The sequence below is a fragment of the Sarcophilus harrisii genome, chromosome 2 (genome assembly GCF_902635505.1).
Source record: "Sarcophilus harrisii chromosome 2, mSarHar1.11, whole genome shotgun sequence".
Classification (NCBI taxonomy): domain Eukaryota; kingdom Metazoa; phylum Chordata; class Mammalia; order Dasyuromorphia; family Dasyuridae; genus Sarcophilus; species Sarcophilus harrisii.
Genome location: NC_045427.1, coordinates 118,397,433 through 118,420,570, shown reverse-complemented (window position 1 = coordinate 118,420,570; position 23,138 = coordinate 118,397,433). Strand labels below are relative to the sequence as shown.

General features: G+C 34.0%; 1 protein-coding gene across 7 annotated transcripts in view; it reads left to right on the top strand.

The window, feature by feature from the left end:
• GREB1 (growth regulating estrogen receptor binding 1) overlaps nt 1-23,138 on the top strand; it is a 157,314-nt gene that overhangs the window by 12,968 nt on the left and 121,208 nt on the right. For 5 of the 7 annotated variants that reach the window (XM_031950670.1, XM_003757968.3, XM_031950671.1 and 2 more), the window contains exons 1-2: nt 3,864-4,270; nt 20,143-20,302. In XM_031950670.1, the coding sequence (XP_031806530.1) occupies nt 20,146-20,302 (157 nt within the window). In that variant the 5' untranslated portion in view covers nt 3,864-4,270; nt 20,143-20,145. Of the gene's footprint in view, nt 1-3,863; nt 4,271-20,142; nt 20,303-23,138 lie in introns of those variants that run through there. The other 2 variants (XM_031950668.1, XM_031950669.1) reach the window with 1 other exon arrangement.

Here is a 23,138-nt window from a genome sequence, read left to right as displayed (position 1 = left end):
TCCAAGAGATATCATAAATTGTTTTCTTTGGTCCCAAAAGGCAGAACCTGGAGCATTGGGTGAAACTTGCAAAGGCTTGTGTCAGGAAAAACTTCCCCCAAATTAGAGCCATTTCAAAACAAAATTGCCAGATTTGGGAGACTGTGGGTTCCTCCTTTTCAGATATCTTCAAGTAGGCATTCCACTTTGGTCAAATGTATTATTCTTTTTGGAGTTAATTTCTCAAATATGAGTTGGACTAAACATTTTCCGATGTTTCTTACAATTCTATAAATCTGTGATTCTTGAATATACCCCTTTTAACAACAACAACAACAACAACAACAACAAAAACAAGTTAAGAAAAACTAATCATCAACTTAACCACATCTCACATTGTGGGCTGTATTCCATGCCCATATTTTTATATCTTCAGTGAAAGGAAGAAAAAGGTGGTTTATTTATTTATTTATTTATTTTCCAATCTTCTCTTCAAGGGCCAAGATTGGACATTTTAATTACATTGTAGATTTTCATTTTAAAATTATTGCTATATTTTTGTTTTTATATAACCTTTATTTTATATTATATCCTTCCTCCTCTACTAAAATGTTTCCCCCTTGTAACAAGTGATTAAAAAATAGAACAAACAGTTCAGCTCTAACCGACAATCAGCTGTGTATGAAATATGTCTGATACCCATAGTAGGTCCCCTCTAATCCTATGCCCTATCCCCACCCCTGGCAAAGAAGAAAGGAAGGTAATTTTCTTTTATTGGAGAAAAACTTGGCTAGTATAATTATACAGCATTATGAGGTGTTGTTGTTGGGTTTTTTTTTTTTTTTTTGGTCCATTTTACGTTGTTATAGTTATTGTGTATTTTTCCTCTGATTCTTAATTCTATACCAATTCATACAAGTCTGACCCTATTTTTTGAATTCTTCATATTCATTATTTCTTCTACATGTTTTAAAACTAAATTTTATCTATTTCCAAGTGAAAATATGTCTTCTTTTCCTTTTACTTCCTTTCTACCCAAAGGAAATACATATTAAGTACTTCTTCGAATTCACTAATATTCTATCATATAATACAGTGAATTAATTTATACTCAGTTGTTGAACATCCCCTTTATTTCCAGCTTTTTGCTACTATGAAAAGTACCACCACAAATACTTTTGCTTCATGTAGCATCTTTCTTTGACTTTCTCAGTGTATATGTCCAGTGATCAGATTTGAATACCTTCTAAAAAAATGTAAGCACCTGTCATGTACTATGAACCAGGAACACAAAGACAAAAATTAATCAGCTCTTGACCTTGAGGTCAGATTGTAATCACAACCAGGAAATAACAAAATATTCTGTTGATAGTAGAGCTTGAACTATGGTCCCATTAAAAAAAAAAAAGACTATGTTGTTAAATTAGATGCAGAAATATGACATTTTGAAGGCAGTTAAGTTTAAATGTATCTGTAGTCATCCTCCCTAATGTGGAGTGGTCTTATGAGGGGTTAGCAGGAAAGAACTTTTGAGGCCGATTGGAATAGTGATTTATGGCAAGTGTAACATATATAAATAATTAGAGTGGCATTGGACTAGAAATGGATAAATCAGTTTTAGAGTCAGTGGAGCCTTACAAAAACATCTGTGTAGTCAAATTAAAATTGCCTTGATGTGGTTTTGAACAGGACTTCTAACTTCCCAGAAAGGGTCAAGGGTAATCTTAGAACCTCTGGCTTTCATAGAAATGGATTTAAATCCTGTGAACTTTTATTATCTTTGAATCATAGAAGATCAGAGCTGGGAGGAGTTTTAGAACAGAGCCAGAAAGGGTTTTGCAGATCTATCTGGCTCAGCTCTCATTTTACAGAGGACAAATTAAGGTCCAGAGAATGGAAGTAGCTGATCAAAGATTACTCAGATGTTGAAAGTACTGAGATTTTGAGTCCAGATCTCCTGACCCCCAGTCCTGAAAAGTAAGAGATAAGTTCCATAATTCCTAAACTGAGTCAGTTTATAAATCTGAGAATGATTAAATCAACTTTCTCTGTTAGTTCAGGTTGCTCCCTCCCTATCCAAATGCCCTAGATTTGGGAGGTTTAAAAATCTTGTTTTATTCTAGGATTGTGCCTAAAAAGGCTCTTATTGTCCTTTCTGGGATTCCCTGCAGAAAATGGAAATTTCAAGGGTCTCCCTGGAAGGATCCCTTGATGGGTTTGCATAACTGTAATAACCTTAGTCTTCCCTCTTTGTATTTTCAGTGATTTCTTGGCAGGTTCCATAGGAGTGAGAATAAGATCAGCAATGTTACTAGATTGCCATTCTAGACATTGTTATTATTGCTTGATTTAGCTGGTAAGGAGAGGAGGATTAAGTCAATTCTGGAGAATATTCTTATTAATGAAAACTTTTAGATATCTATCTGTAAATTAACACTGTGTTGGTAATTGAAGCTTTAATATTTTAAATTTATTTTGTATTTCTAATGAAGCTATGGTTTTGTGTCCAGAATTTAAAAGGCTATCTTTAGTAGTAGTTCTGTATTAATATTTAGTTTGAACATACTATTCTTTGAATACATAAATATGTTAACTATAGTCAAGGAGGCACAGCATTTGATCTGTGGAGCTAAAAAGGGAACAGCTCTTGCCAGTTACTATTAAAAAGTTTAATAACCTCTCACTACTCTGAGGCTGCCCAGTAATAGATATTAGGTTGATATTAATTAATAATTTTTCTTCTGTGGTAGTTGATGTTTATTTTTGGAAGGAAATGCTGCAGAGGAGTCAGGTGAGACCTCTTTGTGGCAAAGCAATGCAGTTTTGATGAATTTTATTAGGAATGGGGTTGAGGAAGGCTGGGTTTTCTCTCTGTGTCTGTGTTCCTTGGCAAGTACATTGGATTGTACTGTATATTGCCTGAGGTCTTAGACACAGAGTACACATGAGAAAGGATTATGCATTGATGACTGTGTCACAAAGTCAGTCAGAGATCTTCTCATGATAGTCCCTTCTTGTAATATAAAAGGAGTTTTGGATTAGAATTAGAGGATATAGATTTGAATATTGTTACAAGTAGCTGTAACATTACCTCTCATGGCTTTAATTCTTGATATGTAAAATAAAATGGTCAGATTTAGATTATCCCAGATTGAGCCTGCTTTTATTTTCTTTAGCATCCTTCTGTTGGAATTTAGGGAGTTCTGACAATAAGGAAGTGGCTAAAAACTATGTTCACATTAAATGTACTATTTTACATTCTTGTTTTTAACTTCAAACATATATGCTCCAACTCCCTTTTATGACACTATTATGATAAAGATTCCTGAAGTAGCTAATTTTTTTAGATTAGATTTCAACATGGATGTCCCAAAAACTTAAAAACATTACTGACTCCAAGTAGGCTGCCTTCTTAGCATACACAATCTTAAAGTAACATAGCTGAAGTCAGTTAGCAATTTGCATTTTATATTAACTAGTTTTTTAATGGAAAGCACATTTTGGCAATGTGCAATAACTTTTTTTGTCAATCATTTTATCCTTTTAAGAAAATAAATGAATTAGAAAACAAGGGTGGGGAGGAGGGGATCTGTGTTTTAATTTCATCTCCTTGCCAGTTACTTTTCCTTAGTAATGGAACCACTTTGCTCAGCTCACCTTTCTTCTTGATTACATCTCTTTTTTTTCTAATACTGAGTTCTCCAGAGTTGTATTTCTGTCTACTTGAAGAAAAAAAAATCCAACAAAACTTTCATGTTCTTTTAAAAAAAACAAGTTGAAGTTGATGGTAGTTTAGACTGACAGATTGGTATGTACCTGATTAAGAGCAACCTGACCCAGAAAAACACTTCAGTGTTAATAAGACATAAAACTGGGCCATTTATCATTTCACACAGCAGGGACTTAAGACTGAAAGAACAGTTTGCTAGGCTATATTGTGAAATTATTATTATTATTAGTATTAGTATTTTGTTTTTATTGTAGCTCCAGAATAGATATAGCTTTGAAACCTTCCTCTTTCCCTCCTATGACAGAAGACTCTGTGTCACGCCGACCTGGTGCTGAGTTGTGTGTTGGGCTGAGTGAGGGGCATTAAGAGCTCCTTTCCAATTCTCGAAACAAGACTCCACTAAATCAAATCAAAGGGGAAACCCCACAGAGACAGTTCCTACTGCTTAACACGGGTTTAGCTCTCCATTGCCAAATTTGAAACCTTGGAGGACATTCTCTGTCTTAACCTGGTCTCGCAGATGGGCTGTGAGTGTTTTTGAAGGGCTCAGCTGTCTTTAAGGTATGATGGATTTTACTTTAAGCAGATACTGTTATCCTGCAATATATAAACTATATGTAAGTTGAGCATGTTCCTCCCATATTTCAGAGGCTCTCAGCCTTTACTTATAAGGTCTGTATTTTGATGTGTGTTAAATAGTCTTAGTGCATGTTATGAATCTTTTAGCATAGTTCAAGTGATAAATGATTAGGGTGAGGTCTACTGAGTTGAATTCTTTTCTCTTACATTTATTGTTTTAGTGAAACTAGTGAATTAATTATACCGTTAGTTGAGTTGGTGAATGTAATCCCCAACTTAGCCTAAAAGATCAGAAAGCTTCCTGTTTCATTGAATCTAGTCTGGGGAGTTTTTAAATCACTTATTTTCCCCCCTACCAAGTGATAACTTTCTCCATTAACTTTAACTTTCAGTTGCTCTTTTGTCAATTACATTTAAAAAATTCAAAAAAGTCTTACTTGGTGCTATGTATCAAGATTTTGTTGAAAAGTGAATGAATTTAGTCCATTGTTGGCAGTTAGGTTTTGAAAGTGTCTAAAGGTATTTTATTCTCTTTGAGAATTTTTTTTTTTTTTTGCATACTCCGGACCAGATGTCTGAACAATATTCAAGGTTCAACAGTGGTTAGCTGGGAACTTTAATGCATAGAGAGAATTGAGTGCCTGTGGAAATATCAGTTGGGAAGAGAAGTAGCTCAGACACATGTTGAATTTCCCTACAGCCTGTGGAAAAGGGCCTTTTTTCCTCCCTTAGGTAACACCTGTGAAGTTTATGAGGTCCTGAAGGAAAAGACAAAAAATCTACATTAGAATGTGTGGTTTCCTGCAGAGGATGCTGTCAAAAGAATTTACAGGATGCAGTTATAGGGGCTCAATGCATTTATTGCCATATCATATATTTGTTTAGGGCATTATTACCTTATTAAGTTGATTCAGTGACAGATCTTCTCAAGGTGTGGTCCTCAGTATGGTTCAGGGAAACTTAAAGTGAAACCTTAAAACAAAGTTGGACTGTGTTTTCCTATTTTGATGTTAATCAGTGCTAAATTATGAGGATCACTGATTTAGGTTTTGTTCCTTTCTCATCTGATACTCTGACTTGGCCTTTTGCTTGGAGAATGAAGAAAATAAAGGTACAGAGGCCACTATTGTGACCTTATACTTACTAATGCTGACTGAGACTTAATTTGGAAGATGAGGGATATTTTGATAAGGCTGTGTGTGTGTGTGTGTGTGTGTGTATGTGTGTGTGTGTTTTAAAAATTCCTGGTTTGGAATATATATATATATATATACACACACACATACATACATATGTATATATACATATATGATTGGGTTTGGTTCTTTCCCCTGTAAAATATCCTGACAGACTCAGGCCCCAGGGGTACATGGGGAGGACTGACACTCAAAAAGATTATCATTTGTTCCAGTATAAAGAAAGGAAAGAACATAGATTACGTTATGTCCAGAATTGAGTGTAAAAGTAAAGTAAACCTAGAAATTAGGGTTAAGGGAAAGTGGGTTCCAAACATAAAGAAGTTGTGAAAGCTTTGGTATGAAATAGAGCAATATAGAGAAGAAAAAATGTTCATTTAACAAATATTTCTTGAGCTTCTATTTTGTACCAGAAAAGCCGTGGTGCTTATTAAAATAAACATGGGAGAAAGAACACAAGGTTAAGAGGTTGAAGAAGGAAAGGATAAGGGAAAAAAGACAAGGAAAGGCAAGGCAGTGATGAAGAAATCTGTGGAGAAATAAAGTGTACATGGTAGTCTTAGAGAGACCAACCACATATCAGTTTGGCCTTCTTTATGCAAAAAGTAGAGACATCTATTCTGAATATCTCACAGTTTTTGATTTCTCCACGTCAGTGAATGAAAATGGAAGAACAGAATAGATAGACCTGTAGTTTATATTTTCAATTCAATAAACAATTATTAAGTACCTACTATGTGCTAGTCACTTTGGTAAGCTATTTGATTTTGGAATACAGTCAGTGGTTCATAGAAATAGAGATATTTCAACTCAACTCAGATCCCTGGAGTGAGAGGGGGATATCTTGGGTAGGGAGGGGAGTATAAGAGTTATCTTTAAGTATTTGGAGGTTTGGTATATCCAAGAGAGATTAGACTTCATCTGTTTGGTTCCAAAGACAGAAATAGAATGAATTGGTAGAAATTACAGGGAGGAAGCTACTGGTTTGATATATGGCAAAACTTTTAAATAATAATAGTTTTGTTGTAGTAGAATAAGCTTCTTTTGGTAGATAGATTTCCCTGTCACTACTCTTTTCCAAGTTTGGTTATAGTTATGGATATTATGGAGAGGATTCATATTTAAGATGGGAAGTGGAATAAATGATGTTTGAGATTCATTCAGTCACATAAACCCTTAGTGTGAATTTGAAACTTGGGGAGAAGTGGTTATTTGCTTTTTAAACTTTCCAAGTATGTGGTTCTAAGGTTCTGCCTTAATATTTGGTTTACTATTAGGTGCTTTTGTATGCATCAATAATACTGGTGCATGAAATCTTTTTCGAGAATGATTATGGAAGGAACCCTAGGCTAACCAATCTTTGAATAATAATTTATCCACCATTTCTTTCACATTTGTACTTTCATGATCATTATATTTATCATTATCTATTATCATATCCTATATATCCACTCTTTGATCACTATAATTACTCTTCAACTTAGATCATTCAGACATTTAAGCAAGCATTTGGTTCTTTCCTACAATGTCCCTAATTTGGAGGTGAGTAAAGCTGTGATAGCTTGCTCACAATCACCATGAATAGTAGAATCCAGGTCTTCTAGATGATAAGCTAATTTTAATCTCATTTCATTGAAAAGCCATTCTTCAAAGGATGATTTTGTAAGAGAAGAATAAAATTATATTTATCCATTCTCTCTTTTCCAACACAGCGTTTTTTCTTCATTGCTTGTGGAAGGTGATAAATTGATAGCGCTTGAAGGTCATATGAAAAAATTTTTGTAATCACATGATATCATTATATTCTGGGGTATATACTCACATGAACTTTGTCCTTGGCAATTCTTTTGATATGGAATTGAAAACTGAAATATAAGGGACTTGGGCTGACCACTTGGAAACTTCTATAATTTAGACTGTTCCTAACCTGTCTTTTAACTTTCTTTAGTTGTCTCCCTTTAGCTTTCTTGCTTAATACTCTCTGCAAGGTTTTTCAGTATAATTTCTGGTATCTAGTATTGGTCATTTAACTATCAGTGTGAATTTGAACTCAGAGGATCGGGTATTTGCCTTTTAAACCTGATCTCTAATTGTAGAATGAAATGTTTTACTCAATGTTCAGCAATATGGGAGAAGGTATTGGGGGGCACTCCTTAACATTCATTTATTCTACAAACATTTATGATAGGCTTACAATGGAGGAGATGAAGTGATGAATAAAAAACTGTCCAACAAGCCAAGATAAGGACAACGAATTAGATCATAATTTTTCATTGGTATAGGAAACTCCCAGGTAGAGAAACCATCTCCACCAGTGCAAATTGTGCCTCTAGAAATCTAGAGATTTTGCCTAAAGAGTTAAGTGGCTTTCCTAGTTTCTCATAGCCAATACATATGTCAGAAGTGAGATTTGGACTTGAAGTTTTAGAGTTTCAAGGTTAATCCTTATATTGCTTCTAAGAGGGTACAAGATGCTTCCTTTGAAGAGTACCAGAGAAGCTAGTTTGCCCTTAAGCCAAAACAACAGCAAAAAAAGATCAAATCCAAAACAATCTGAAAGTTTGTTTTAATTTGCTTTCAAAATAATAGATGAAATGCTGAGAGAAAACTGTAGCAGTAATTAGAATCAATAGAACTGTGAGTTCAACTGTGGTCTTGCTTCTAAGTGCTTTATGAGAAATAAAGGTTGATGAGAATAATTATTTTGATTAAACTCAGAACTCTTGTTTATTACTAGCTTCATAATCATAGAGTCAGAAAGCTAGAAAGAACCTTGGGGTCATCTTGTCCTAATCTTTCAAATATCTTCACAGAGAAATAATGAGGAATATAATGTGTGGTGCACAGCAGACATCAATAAATGGGTTCATTGGACTAGTATAGTGTTTCATTTAAATAAAGTTTGCAAAAAAGGCAGTACAATTTTGTGAGGCCAAATGACTATCATGCCTGTTAAGTTGGGATGAGAATGAATGGATAAGATTTTTTGATGTAATGTACCTGAGGCAGAGAGATCAGCAAAAGATATTTAGATAGAACATTTATTAAGCGCTTCCTTCTATGCCAGGGGCTGAGGCTGTAAACAAAAAGAAAGAGAAGTTTTTGTGCTGACAGCAGTAGTCTAAGTTAGAAAAGCAAATACTCTGACCCTCTTCTCTTATATTCTGCACCAGCATTACAATACTCCTTCAGCCCTGGACCACTCTGGGAACTTACTAAAGGCTGTTGACTGATAGAACTCATATCTTTGCTTAAGCTGCAAAAGTGATGAAAGGCAAAGTGAAAGAAAGTTTTTTTTTTAAAGAGTACAACAAAAGATGATGCACTAAATTTGGGTTGGAAAGACTAAATTTGGGTTAGAGTGTGAGCTTTGCAAAATTAATTGTTTTTTCTGCCTTTGAATCAATCTTCAGACATTTTTCTCTCTTCTTTTTTTAAAGAGTAACTTAATGAGAGGCTGAAGTCAGGGATTTATTCTTAAAGAAATTGTACAGTTATTTCATGGAGAATGACATTGTCACAGTTCCTGAATTTTAGAAGTATTTCGAAGAAAGTCAAACTTGAAAAGACTAGCTTTTGGTTTGATTATTGTGTCTGTGTCATTCACCAGTAAATGCCTGTTGATTTAAGAATGTTTTGGAGGGAGTTGTTTTGCTTCTGGAATAAATGGCAGGTTATTGTTAGAGTGCTAAGATTATCCTTGAATATTTTAAAATGTTAAAGTAGTAGCAGTAAAATTGATGTCGTTTTTCTTATTTTTTATTTCTTCTAGTTGAAGACTCTTTTTTCTTTTAAAAAGTTTTTGATAGTTTTTTTTTGGTTAATATCACCACAATTTCCCCTTTTGTCTTTTTCCTTCCTTTTTGAAGAGAGCCATCTTTTATAATAATATTTTTAAGAACTAAAAGAAAAGAGAAAAAAGTTAGCACCACAGATTCAGAAATTTAGCGACTTGCTGGATCTAGATTTGCCACTTAGTTTTGTTAACTATTGTCCTTGATTCAAATTACTTACTGATTTGCTAAATTATTATAGTTACTAATTCTGGGGCTTGTTTTCTGTTGGTTTTGACTTCATATAATTTTAAGTCAGGAAAATTGTCTTAAACTACTCAGTGAAATAGGCAGATGTCATTGAACCTAGCCTAGAGAACCACCAGATGCATTGCTTGGATGCCATGAATGTACTAAGACTGGAATAGGCAACAGTCTTCCCCACATGCAAATGTGACACCTGGAGAGACACATGTACCACTTGTTCTCTTTTTTTTTTGCCTTCCTAGAATGTTCAATTGACCAATGACATCTGGATATAGTTAAGAAGCATTCAGTGGCCCGAGAATATTGTATCTGAAATGCTCTGTGGAACCACTAGAATTCTTTTATGACTACTTTCTTATCGTCTTTTTATAGTTCTGGCACTCTCTGGATATTTAGATTAATCTTGGTGGTCAGATAACTCATGCCAACTAGTTCTGAATTTGTGATTGAAGCTTTAATCTTGGGCTGCAATTTGAAGAGTATTCCTTCCTCTAGAGCCTTGTAATATCTGCTAGGCAATAATGCCTCTGGCTTGTTACATCTTCATTTTGGTTGTCCTTTCCATGCTGTATCAAAAAGTATTTGTGTGAATTGTAGGAGTAAAAATCTGAACAGGCTCTTGGGACAACTAGCCCAAAAGCCAGGATTATAGCTTCAACCAAAAATTGATATGTGACATCTAATAATTTGTAATTTTAATTTATACTTGTCATACTTAATAATAATGCAAAGTCTTACACTTGTGTCCAAATAAGCAGTTGTTTGTTATTCATACAAGTGGTGTGACCTATTGTTTTTGCTTCATACAATCAGAAAGTCTGAAAGTTGATTGGCTCTAGTTCAGGCACTCAATACCTTCAAGCAGTCAACAAGCATTTATTAAATGTTTACTGTGTGCCAGGCACTATGCTTAAATGTTGGATATAGAAAGAAAGGCAAAAACGGTCCCTGCTCTTGAGGTGTCCTCCAGTCCTTGCTTTGAATTGTTAGTTTTGGTCAACTAAGTGGCAATATATAGAGAATATAGTATATAGAGTATCTGGCCTAGTGTCAGGAATACTCATTTTCCTGAGTTCAAATCTGTGTGACCCTGGGCAAGTCTTTTAACCCTGTTTGCTTCAGTGCTTCATCTATACTGTTTGCTTCAGTGCTTCATCTGTAAAATGAGCTGGAGAAGGAAATGGCACTTTAAGATCATTTCAAAGAAATGGGGTCATGAAGAGCCAGACACAACACACAACACAAACACAAGTTTTTGACTCAGCTCATTAGTCAGACTTATTTGATTTTTGAACAGCTATAATTATTATGAAAGTTTTCTGTATGTCAAAATGCAGTCATCCTCTCTGCAGCGCTTTACTTATTATTGGTTGTTTAGTTTTGCCCTCTGAGGCTAATAATACTGATAACATCTGTCATATTCCATTCTTCCCCTCTCCTCTAAGGCTTTTCCAGGTTAAATGTTCCTCATTTCCTCAACTGATACTTGTATGGCATGGTTTAGTATCCACAATTTTTGTTACATTACTCTGTGTGCTGTTCATCTTATCAACATTGTTTCCATAGTGGGATATCCAGAACTGATCATGGTATTCCAGTTATGGAATATATCTCAGAGCACAATGGGATGATCACCTCCCTTATTCAGGACACTTTGCCTCTCACTATAGCCTAACATGATTTTAAACTTTTTGCTGTTATTTCATATTCTATTTCATATTGAACATGTTGTGCTAATTCCTAAATCTTCCAGATCTCCTTTTATATCAGCTGTTTTTTTAGCCACACTTTGCCCATCTTCCACATTCATTCTATGTTTATGAGTGTGTGTATGTACACAGAGATAGTTGATTATTTGGACACAAATGTAAGACTTTACATTACTCTTAAATATGTGTGAAGACTGTGTATTTTAAAATCAGCCAGAGTCAGGAATTCAGGTTAGGGGAAAATAGTCAGTCTTTATTCTCAGTGAAGAAAGATCGGAGGTAGAAGAGAATCGGCGATAGCAATGTGTGCAGCTGAGTCAAGAAGCTAGCTAGACCAGAAACCACATGACTAGCAGCTGGGAGTATGGAACCCAGGCCAATCTCTCCCATCTTCTCTTCCTCTCTCTCTCTCTGGCTCCACCCACCAAAATCGTCATTTCCTATACAACACATCAGGACTTAAACAGAGAGTGGGCAGAGACCATTCTTTATCCAATCATGTATATTAATAGAGTATAGTCCAATTACTATTTAGCCTCACGTACTTGGGACCTCAGTGCATCAACTCAAACCTCAGCCCATTACAAATATGGATAAGAAATTTTGAATTAAAATAACAATTATTAGATATCATTTTATCAGACATGGTCCCAGTATTCTAGCCCACTGAAATATCTTTTGGTTTTTGAGTTCATCATTCAATTAAATAGCTATTGATTTCACAAATGATTGTGTTTAGAAGATGAGGGAGAAGGAAAGAGACTAGGTTGACTGAGGTTCTGTACTAGAGTGATGGAAAATATGGGATGGGAGGCAGGGTTTGTTCAATAAACAAGGAGATTTAGAAGAAGGGTGTGTTTAGGGAGAAGATAAGTTACATTTTGGACAAGTTGAATTTGAGATGCATGTGGGATATCTAACATTGAGACAGTTGGAAATTGAAACTAGAATTGAGAGGGAGAGATTAAGGCTGGTGATAGATCTGGAAGTTAGCTATGTAGAGAAGATATATATATATATATATATATATATATTTTTTTTTTTTTTGTAATTCTAGGCTCCTTAAGCATAACCCTTCTATAATTTCACACTTCTCTAGTATGAAGACCAAAAACTTTTACATGGATTTTTTTAGATTACAAGGGTTTCATATCCCTAACCTCCATGATCTGGAAGGAATAACTGTATTTTTTTTTTTTGTTTGTTTCAGCTGTACTAGTATTGCCAAATTAGTGATTAGGCATTAGTGAGGCCAAATAAAGAGGGGCATTAAAATGGTTTTTCCCCTCCAATGACTGAAGAGAATAAAATTCAGCAGCTATTGGTTTATTCCCAAAATATTTTTGTAAGTTTTTTTTAAATAAAAGTTTATCATGTGCTCCAAGAATTCCTATCAATTTATTATTTGATATCAATAATATCAATTCTTTTCTTTTTTTCCATGAGGAAATGTTAATCTCTTTCTAAAATAACTGTCTTATGGAGATGTATTCTGTGTTTTATTTTTATAAGTATATTTATCAAGCTATTATTATATCTAACATTGTCATGTTAGATATACTATATATTTATATATATATGGCATGTAATATTATATATGTTATGATTATTGTAATTATTACTATTAGTTTTTCAGTGAAAGGATAGAACGATGTAGGACAATAGCTTATGTAGTGGTAGTCTAAAAAGGGTAAAGAAGAGGTTGATATCTAAGTATATGTTTAGGTAATGGGGAAGGGGTCTGTAGATAAAAAGAAACAGAGAAGGAGGATATGATCCTTGGTGCAGACTTCCAGAGAAGATGGAAATGAGATAACATGCAGATAACAAGAGGCAAACTTAGAGAAGTGAGCAGGTGGTGAGAAAATTGAGACAAGTGTTGGCAAGAGTGCTGGATCTTGAGTCAGGAGAGACCTGAGTTGGAATACTTCCTTTGACATTTACTATGGTTTTGGCAGGTCACTTTAAATTATCTGAGCCACAGTTCCTTTAATTGTAAAATGGGAATGAAGTATCTTTATTGTTTAACTTAAAGATTTTTATTGTTAAATTTTAAAAATTTGTTTTGGCTTTTAAGTTAAAAATTATTTCCTCACTCTCCCACATTCTCTTTTCTTTTTCTTCAGAATAAAAGGGAAAAAATAAAATCCTTGTAATAGATATACATCGTCCAGCAAAACAAATTCATTGGCCATGTCTAATAATGCTAAAGTTTCAATCAGCTAGTCTGATTAGTACCTAACAAGTGCTAGACACTGTGTTGAGTCCTGGAGATACAAAAAAGAGGGAAAAGACAGTTCCTACCCTCAAGAGGTCACTATCTAATAGAATTAGGAGAGATTCAATTAGAGGAGAATAATAGGATTGCTACATTTAGGGAATATCCAGTTTACAGGGGTTAATTAGAATCTGTAGTAGACTCCATCAACAGGCATAACAAAGGTCAGTTGTAATGGTAGTTGGCAAGGTCATTGGCAAAGGTGGCCAAAAATTCAAGGTAATATATGACTGGCTTAGGCACTTGACTGTTTTCTTCTTGTCTGTCACAGTCCTGTAGAGGGGCTTGTACTGAGGTAAGGAGAATCATGTGGAATGTCAGATGGCAGAAGAGAAAAATCTATAAAATAGCCACTAAATAAGAAAGGGGAAAAAACCCCATACATATAAGAGTGAAAGAAACAGGAGTTGAGGCAGGGTAGGGACCAGTAGAAGAGAGCAATGAAAATCTTATGTTTTGAAAAAGAAAAGTGAGGAATCTGGGAGAAGCAGAGGAAGAGAAATGTCAAAGGAAGTGATAAAATCTTTTTGGTTTACCTATATATGTTAAACTTGCTAAAGCTCGAGATGAACCAGAGCAACAAAATCCTGAAATATCAGGACTGAAATAGTCTTAGAGATAATATTGCACATTCAACACTTTGCAGATAAGAAATTGTCACCCAGAGGGATTTTTCCTTGGTGTTACTAGTAGTAGAATCATAAAGAGAACGCCCAGATTTCCTGATTCTTAGTGATATGACCTTTCCACTGCTACATCCTACATATGACATACAATTACTAGGTTGATAGGTCCTAAACTCAGTTTGCCAAGAGACCTCTATGGTATTAGCACATTTTGCAGTAGGTCTTTTAGTATTTACATTTCATGTCATGACCTTGTTTTGGTTCTATCTTCATTGTGAAGCCTCCTTAATTGCTAAAGATCATAGTGATCTCCACTGTCCTTGAACTGTTATGATACTGGCATATTTTTAATCTCTCTTCCTCTATATGCTGACTTACATTGTTATCTTTTCATACATATCTGACTAAATAGATAGTTAGGTAGATAATATGCTGGAAAAGGCTCAATTTGAAATCTGGCTTTATTTTAATAATTGTCTGAGCTTAGCAAAATGGCAGCCTTTCTGAGCTTCAATTTCTCTATCTGTAAAAATGAGGGTGATTGTGATAGATGGTTTTGAAGGTTCCCTCTACTCCTAAATTCTATTAGTTACTTAGCCTATTGGGGTAAAGGATTTGTTTTCTGATTTTTTTTTTTAAGCACAGAACACCACATATAGTAGGTACTCAGTAAATCTTAACATCTTTTGACAAAGTTGATGATGATAGCTTGAATTTATATATAACTTTAAGGTTTACAAAGTAATTTGTTTAAAACAACCAACAATATGAGATAAGTTGCATAAATGTATATTTTTATTTGAAGAAATCCCTATTGAGATAAAGTGACGTGCTTATTGGAGTGTAAATTGGAAACAAGATCCCATAAAAAGCTTTTTGAAAGTAAATTTAATTTTGAGGCATATTTGTGAAATTCTTGTTTTTTTCCCTATATTTTAAGTTTGAGTAGGACAGATAGAAGAAAAAAATGAAAAGATCTGGAAAGATTTTTAAAATATTAAATTATGTTCATCATGAAGGACAACAGAAGTACCTTATTTAAATGTTTATTTCCCTATCCATAGAAAAATTTTCACTAAATGTCTATATATTGAGGGCATCCTCAGTAAGGATATGAGTGGAGAAAAATATTTTTTAAATAACTTTTGGTCATAAATGTCAGGTCGGGCATAAAACAGGGAGATGTGAAAGGTGTTTGCTGCTCTGATGGAACTTAGCCAATTCTAGATCTAAGAGGAAGAGGATCCCTTATGGAAAGGAAAGTCCTCCAAATGCTCCTTTTGGAAGATTATAGTGCTGGTTTCATCAAGCCCTAGGATACTTTAAGGCCTCCAGAAAGAGAGTGATAAATATTTAACTTTGGCCCTCCCATTCATATAGGAAAGACTATGTAGATGAAGAAAACCTAATGTCTAGATTATGACATTCAGTGGGATGAATAGCCTACAAAACTTATCCACGAACCTGTTTTTTTTTTTTTTAATACCAATATTCTACTGATGGTGGTGGTGGTGTTTGGCTATGACATTTAGGGTACAACAATCTCCAAAGAACTGAAAATAATTATTGGACAGAAGGCAGTGGAAAAGGGGATGGTGAATGTGAGCAGGAGATAACTTCAAAGAAGTACAAGAGTAAAGGGTATACTAAGAGAAATGTATGATAGAAAAAAAAGGAATGATTTATTTAAATAGTGGGGGTGGGGGAATGACAAGTTGACAACCTGAATACTCCTGTATTCTTGTAAGGCCAGGGCAGCAAGAAAGTCCTTCAGAACACTTGTGAGGACCTTTGTGAGGAAGTTGAAAGGGATATGGACCATTCTCCCACAGGTCAGGCAGGCAAGGTTGTATCATAATCTGCTTCATTGGAGGAACATTTAATTGTGTGAAATTACAGATCTACTTCAGTAAATCTAAAGATTTTTAAAAAATTGATGTTTTTTTCCCCTTTATCTGCAAATTATCATGAGACCTCCCAGAGAATGAATGTGTTGGGTATAAAAATAAACAAACAGAATCTAATAAAAACCTTGCAGGTACATCCTGCCTGTTTCCTTGTGCAGACATCATTTTAAAGTGACATTGTTTATACATTATTACCACATCTCAATCTTTCTTCCCTCCTCTCCCTTCCCTTTTGACTTTTAGAAGCCTTTTTTACTTTCTTCCCATTAGGTGTCATGAATCAACAAGTTATTCTCTTTAAAGCCAGGCCATTTAAGTTTTCTAAAAATTTCATGGAATTCTAAGATGCCCTAGAGCCAGAGATATCAAACTTAACTCATAAAACTCTCAACTGGGGCAGAAACAGATTAAAATGTAATTAGAAAATATTTAACAAAATAAATAAATATACAATAAAATATGGATAATGTTAATATGTGATTTTCTAAGTCAATTTGTAGCGATAGGATTATTTGAATGTGGCACTATTGTTTCAGATGAGGTCAGATATAGTTATTAATTAAAGGCCGTTTTAGAGATCATCTTGTTTTATGAATGGAGGCAGTGCCCCAAATGGTGGGTCAATCTCAATAGATATTAAAATTTGCAATAAGTGAAGAAAAAGCCTCAGAAATGGATTCTGGGATTCTATGGCTAACAGGTTACTTGCTTAAGCTGACCTCATTCATTCTCCTTTTGTTTGGGGCTAATTCCTGAAAGAGTCCTTCCCAGACAGCTCATTTCCCCAGGCTGTAACCAGGGTTGAAAAAGGAGGTCCTGTGGTCAGGAGTTATTACAGCAAGCAGGAAGTGTTTAATGGGGTCCATTTACTTTTAGTTTGAAGAGGAAAGGGCAAAACCTTCTTTATGAGGCAGGGAGAAAGTTAATGTGATTTTTACACCAGTTCATTTTAACATTTGAGAGAAACCAGATCTAAATGGGGGCATGACCATGATTACCTTCTCTTAAGGGTTCAGTTGAGTAAAGAACTCGTTAATGTTAAATATTTATTATAAACGATGCTATAGAGAACTAAAATAAGATTTTTTCATTTGTAGAATAATTTAAATAATTATAGAATCTATGCCTTCAGGCTTTTGATTCCAGGTTAGAATACTGAGTATTTCCATCTCTTCATGGTGGTTTTGATACATAACTGAACATCATCCTCATAAAGTAGAAAGGGTGGCAGTGGTTCTCAAACTTTTGTTCTCAGTATCTTCATGTTGTTAAAAAACTATTGAGGATCTGTTCAAAGAGTTTTTGTTCACATAGGTTATATTTATAGCTATTTACTATATTAGAAATAAAAAATAATTTTGAATTTGTAGACCCTCTGAAAGGGTTTAAGAGACCCCAACAATTCTTTGGACTACACTTTGAGGACCACTGGCACTGTAGGGTTTGGAGTGACAAGACTTTGGTTAGAATCTTGCATCTTCTACTGGATATATGCATCTTGGGGATGAATTACTGCATAAACAAGCCATTAATTTCATTTGTTCTCATCTATAAAATAAGTTGGTTGAATTAAATGACCTCTTAAGAAACTGTATTGATCTTAAATCTGCAGTTCATTTTTATTCATTCATTCAGAGCATTCTAGGCCTTGGTTTCCTTATCTATAAAAGTGAATAAGTTAACAGAGATGATTTCAAAAGTTCTTTAGAGTGTCAGATCCTATGATTTCCTATGATAAACTCTGCAAAGCCCTTTGCTTGAAACAAATCCAAGAGGCAGGCATTGGTTAGTATTATTCCCATTTTACAGATGGATAGTATAAAGCTTGAAGTTAAATGATTTCCCTAGGTCACCAAGGGGAAGATAGGAGAAAAAACAATTTATTAAGCACTTATAATGTTCCAGTGCTAAGTAAGAGCTTTATCTATTTAATGTTATCCAATTTGATCCTTACAACAACCTTGAGAAGTACATGCAATTATTTCCCTCATTTTATAGTTGAAAAAATTTAGTCAGACTGTCGTCAAATGACTTGCCCAGAGTCACAGTAAGTCTCTGAGACTGAATTGAAACTTGGGTGTTTCTGATTCCGGACCAAGCAGTCTATTCTCTGTACCCTGACAACTGGCTATAAGCCAGAAGTAGTTGGAAGTAAGACATGAACTGAGAGCTTTAGAGTAGAGATCCTATATTCTTTCCATCTTAAAACATTGCCTTTGTTTATCAGACCTGTCATGAATACACAAGCTATAATTTCTTTTAAATTTAATTTCAAAATTCTGAACTTCAACACTTAAAAAAAAGCATTTAGGATTATTAACTTCCTTTTATAATTTGCTTTTTTAAAAGTATGTAATAAATTTTGTCTATGCTTTCTTCTGAACTTCTTTCTGTTTTCATTTGTGAATTTAAAAAGTTTCCATGACTTACTTTTTTTTGGCAATGTAATTGTAATTGTCTCCTCTTGCCCTTTGGAACCAGACTTTGTAACAAATAAGATTAGTTTTACAAAAGGATCCACATGGTGGCCTTGATGAAAATGTACATCTCTAACTTGTGTTCTCCATAGTTGTCTAAAAGTGTTTGGGTATTTCATTGATTAGTCTTCTTAAGTCTTTCAAAGTAGTTTTTTTACATTGTTGTACTGATTTTGTTCACTTCATATTGCAGCAGTTCACATTATAATTCTTTGAAATCTTCTCTATATTCTTAATAGATTGTAAATACTTATGATTCACAGATCACAATTAACAGATTTTTTTTTCCTCTTGTCTAGTTCTTTATTATTAACAGCATATCCAACTTTGACAACTATAATCTATATCAAACATCTATTAAAAGCTTATCATATGAAAAATAGATCTCATTTTCTACCCTCCAAAATCTACCCTTCTTCCCAACTTTGCTATAACTTTTTATTATAAACAGAACATATACATGGATAATTTTTTTACAACATTATCCCTTGCACTCACTTCTGTTCCGACTTTTCCCTTCCCTCCCTCCACCCCCTCCTTTAGATGGCAGGCAGTCCTATACATGTTAAATATGTTACAATATGTCCTAGATACAATATATGTGGGCAGAACTGTACATTCTCTTGTTGCACAAGAATTGGATTCAGAAGGTAAAAATAACCTGGGAAGAAAAACAAAAATGCAAACAGTTCACACTTATTTCCCAATAATACAGATATTTCTTCTTTAATTTCTTCACACAAGAGGCTAAGGAGGTTGATGTGACATTATTAGTAGAAAGACAGCTGGCCTTAGAAATAGCCTGTAAGATCTGGATTTAAATTCTACCTCCCACACATACTGTATGACATGAGTAAGTGGCTTAAGTCATTTCATTGTTGTAGGTAATTCTTGGAAGACAATTGTTGTAGGTAATTCTTGGAAGTCTACTTTGGTAAAACTTTTAATATCCAAGCATTCCCTAAAGCAATGAAACCACAGGCTCAGTTCCTGTCCCTACATACTCAACATATTTTTCTTCCCATATGATGTTAGAAATTAACAGTCTGTTTTATTGTAATTTTTTGGCAGCTGTGTTCACAGATTATCTGTTCTTTTGCCTTTTGAGTTGGAGACTCCTTTTAAAGTAATATAGGCGAGCAGATGGTTCTCTGAATTGCTAATTGCCTGTTACTCCCATACAAAAAGTATCTTTCCTTCTGAATGCTTAAAGAGTGTTTTGTTTTAGATTATGGAAATAAAAAAAAAGATTATTGGATAGCGGTGTTCTGTCTTCTATATGGGAATGCATCTTTGGGAAATATCATGAAGTGTGTTAAACTTGGGAATTATAAGAACCCAGTTTCTAGTAAAATATTTTCAAAAGTGTCAGACTCTTCCTCGACTCCATTGAATAATGGAAAGCTGTTACTTATATAACTTCCTGTAATTTACTAGGCTGAGGGTTTGGGGGCGGAGGGGAGGCTGAGTGAAGTTTTCCTTTTTCTTCCCATTAGAGACAATGTAGCTCTGCCCCTTCTTCAGAAGCAGAATTGCCTTATATATTTTTAGATCTATAGGTATCATCCCTTCTGGAAACTGAAGTTGAATGTAAATTTTCTTTAATTCATCCTTTTTTCAGAAGATGGGAAATTCTTATGCTGGACAGCTGAAGACCACCCGTTTTGAAGAAGTCTTACATAATTCCATTGAGGCCTCACTGCGGTCCAACAACTTGGTTCCCAGGCCAATTTTTTCTCAGTTATATTTGGAAGCTGAGCAACAGCTTTCATCCCTAGAAGGTAGGAAAATATGATACATATTTTATGTACATATGCATGTATTTTAAATTTGAATAATTAGTAGTAAAAATAGTAAAAATCTTTTCTTTTTCTACTTTACATAGTACATACCCAATAATTTATAAAGAACCTTACTCCTATATTAGGAGTGTTTTGAGACTAATGAAATGTTAGAATGAAAATTGATATAAACATTATCATATAATTTTTCCTGTATCACCAAAATTAGAAGACCAAAAGATTACTGTAAAATTAAATTAGAAGACATACACCTTTTTGACCAGTATTGTTTTTGCAGGCACATGTTAATTAATTATACTGTTTTTAAGCTATATTTTAGATCTCTCTTTTTGGTGGGTTTGAACATTTTCATCTGGCTGTGCCAGAAATGTTAACACTTCTATCTCAAAGTGACTTTTGTTTATTTTTTTCTCAGTGATTGACTGCAAAACTTGGGCAGATACTTGAAGTGGTTTCTGTTGTGATAAGCAGTACTGAAATCATCTAGAAAAAACTAGCTCAGTAGCCTGAGATACTGAAAAGCTATCCGATTTGAAATTAAATTGTTCTTAATTCCTATGGAAAGCTTCAGGATTTACTTAATTACTTGAGGAATTAAGTTTAGTTGCATGAAAAAATACTGGTTTTATTATTCTTGTTTTTTAAAACTACATCTAGAATATATGATGTTGGATTTTTACGTCAAACATAATTCCATAGACTACCATTAGAAGACAAAGTTAGTGTTCAATTAAGGTTTCCTTTTAGTTTATAGTTTTGATTGCTGTGGCCTAAAAATGTTCTTGGATGTACAGATTATATGTAGAAATGTGTTGCTATTAAAATATGTGGATCCTATGGAGTAGGACTCCAAATAAATTTTTTAAAAGTATAGTTTGTTAAACTGCCTTACTTGACAATTTTAGGATATTTTGGACAATTTTATTAATGATAACAAATGACAGGCTGATATTCATTAATTTGAGTAGTTAAGTAGGTGGCATGAAGTTGGTTTTGAGCAATTTCATAGTGAGTATTCCTCTCTTCCCTAAAACATAGACCCAGATTTACATCAACTGTGAACTTTTTGGATTTCACTTATAAGCTTTTTTTTTCAATGAAAAAGCATTTATTGCATAATAACTGAGAATATTCCTAATTAAATTACCTAGTGAAATAGTGAAGGCACAGTACTTGAAAGGAAGTTGGGCTCAGAAATAGATGAATTTTTTGCTTATGTGAGTAAATAATATTACTAATATTAACTTACAGAAGTAGCATAAGGAAGGGACTATTTTTATTTTGACTTGTCTACATGGTAGCTAAGTGACCTTTGGCTCAATGCTTTGAGCCTCTTTATCTGCAGAGACTTACTATAGTCTTGGGGCTTAATAGTTCTTCACTGTAAAATGGGGAATTGGGCTAAATGGTCTTTGAAATCTCTATAATCCCTAAGCTTTTTCGATGTCCATTCCTAATTTTTTTTTTGTTTGTAACTAACTGTTTTTCACATTTTGTGATTTTTTTTTATGCCTGGTTTGATAGGATTTGGATGAGATCTCTCTACCATACTTAAGACCTGTTGATGAGCTAGCCTCCTTGAACTTGCCAAAGTGGTCCTCATATAACAAGCCTATTTTGTTTTCAAGATCAGGCTTGAAATTTTTCATTTTGATAAGACCTTTTTCAATGGTAGAATCTTAAGGAACCTAGAATCCTCTTCACATCATGATGAGGCATTAAAGACAGATTTTACTTAAAATTTTTTTTTCTGTTTAAATATTTTAGTCTTCCTGAACCTTCATTGCTGCCATTCTGAATGATTCTCCCCATTTTTCCCTTTTAACAAACAACTACAGGTAAATATATCATGCCTATCAATATATGCCTTATTACATACCTATATTCTTCCATTTTTCTATTGAGAAATAGGAACTACACTAATCATTAGTCCACTGAAGTCGTAGTTGGCTCAGTATTGATCAGAGTTCTCAACTCTATCAGTGTTTTTTTCCTCTCCTTTGAATTATTTTGGTTTTTTCTGTATATTCTTCTGGTTCTGCTTACTTTGTTCTATATCAATATATAGAGTCTTCCTAAGTTTCTCTGAATTCTTCATTTTTTCCCTTTCTTTTTGGCTTTATAACATTACATTAATTTATATACTACAAATCAGTTGGCCATCCCAATCAATAGACACCCATTTTTTTCCTTCTAATTTTTTGTCCCTGTAAAAAAATTTCTATAATTTTTTTGGATCTGCATTGGATATTTCAATCTGTATTTGACTTTCTCAAAGTATATATGAAGGAGAACTTAAGTGGAGGAAAATTGTTGTTTTTAATTATTGCAGTATTTTAATTATAGTAACACATTTATATGGTATTTTCTAGTTTACAAAAGACAACTTTGTGATGGTGGCCATGCAGGTATATTAATTTCTGTTTAATGGTGATAAAATGGAGGATCTAAGAACATAAATCAAATTGACTTTGATTACACGATCAGTAAATGAGATGGCCCAGACTCAAACCTAGGTTTTTAAAATTTAAGCCCTGTACTCCTTCTACTATGCTACATTGCATAATTATTTTCTTAGTTTTGAGAAGTAGTGGGAGCAGATTGTTATCTGAGAAGCAGATTTAATTGTAATCACAACTCACAGTGGTGGAAGAAGAATAGAGAGGAGAACTCTTAGGATCTCTGATCTGTATGTTATTTTTACAATGTGGGAGTAGACTAACTTTCCCCCATTCCTGCATTCTTGACAATTCTAACCACACTGGATTCCCATATCTGGTTAGAGTACTTTGGGAGTAAGTAGCTTTTCAAGGTC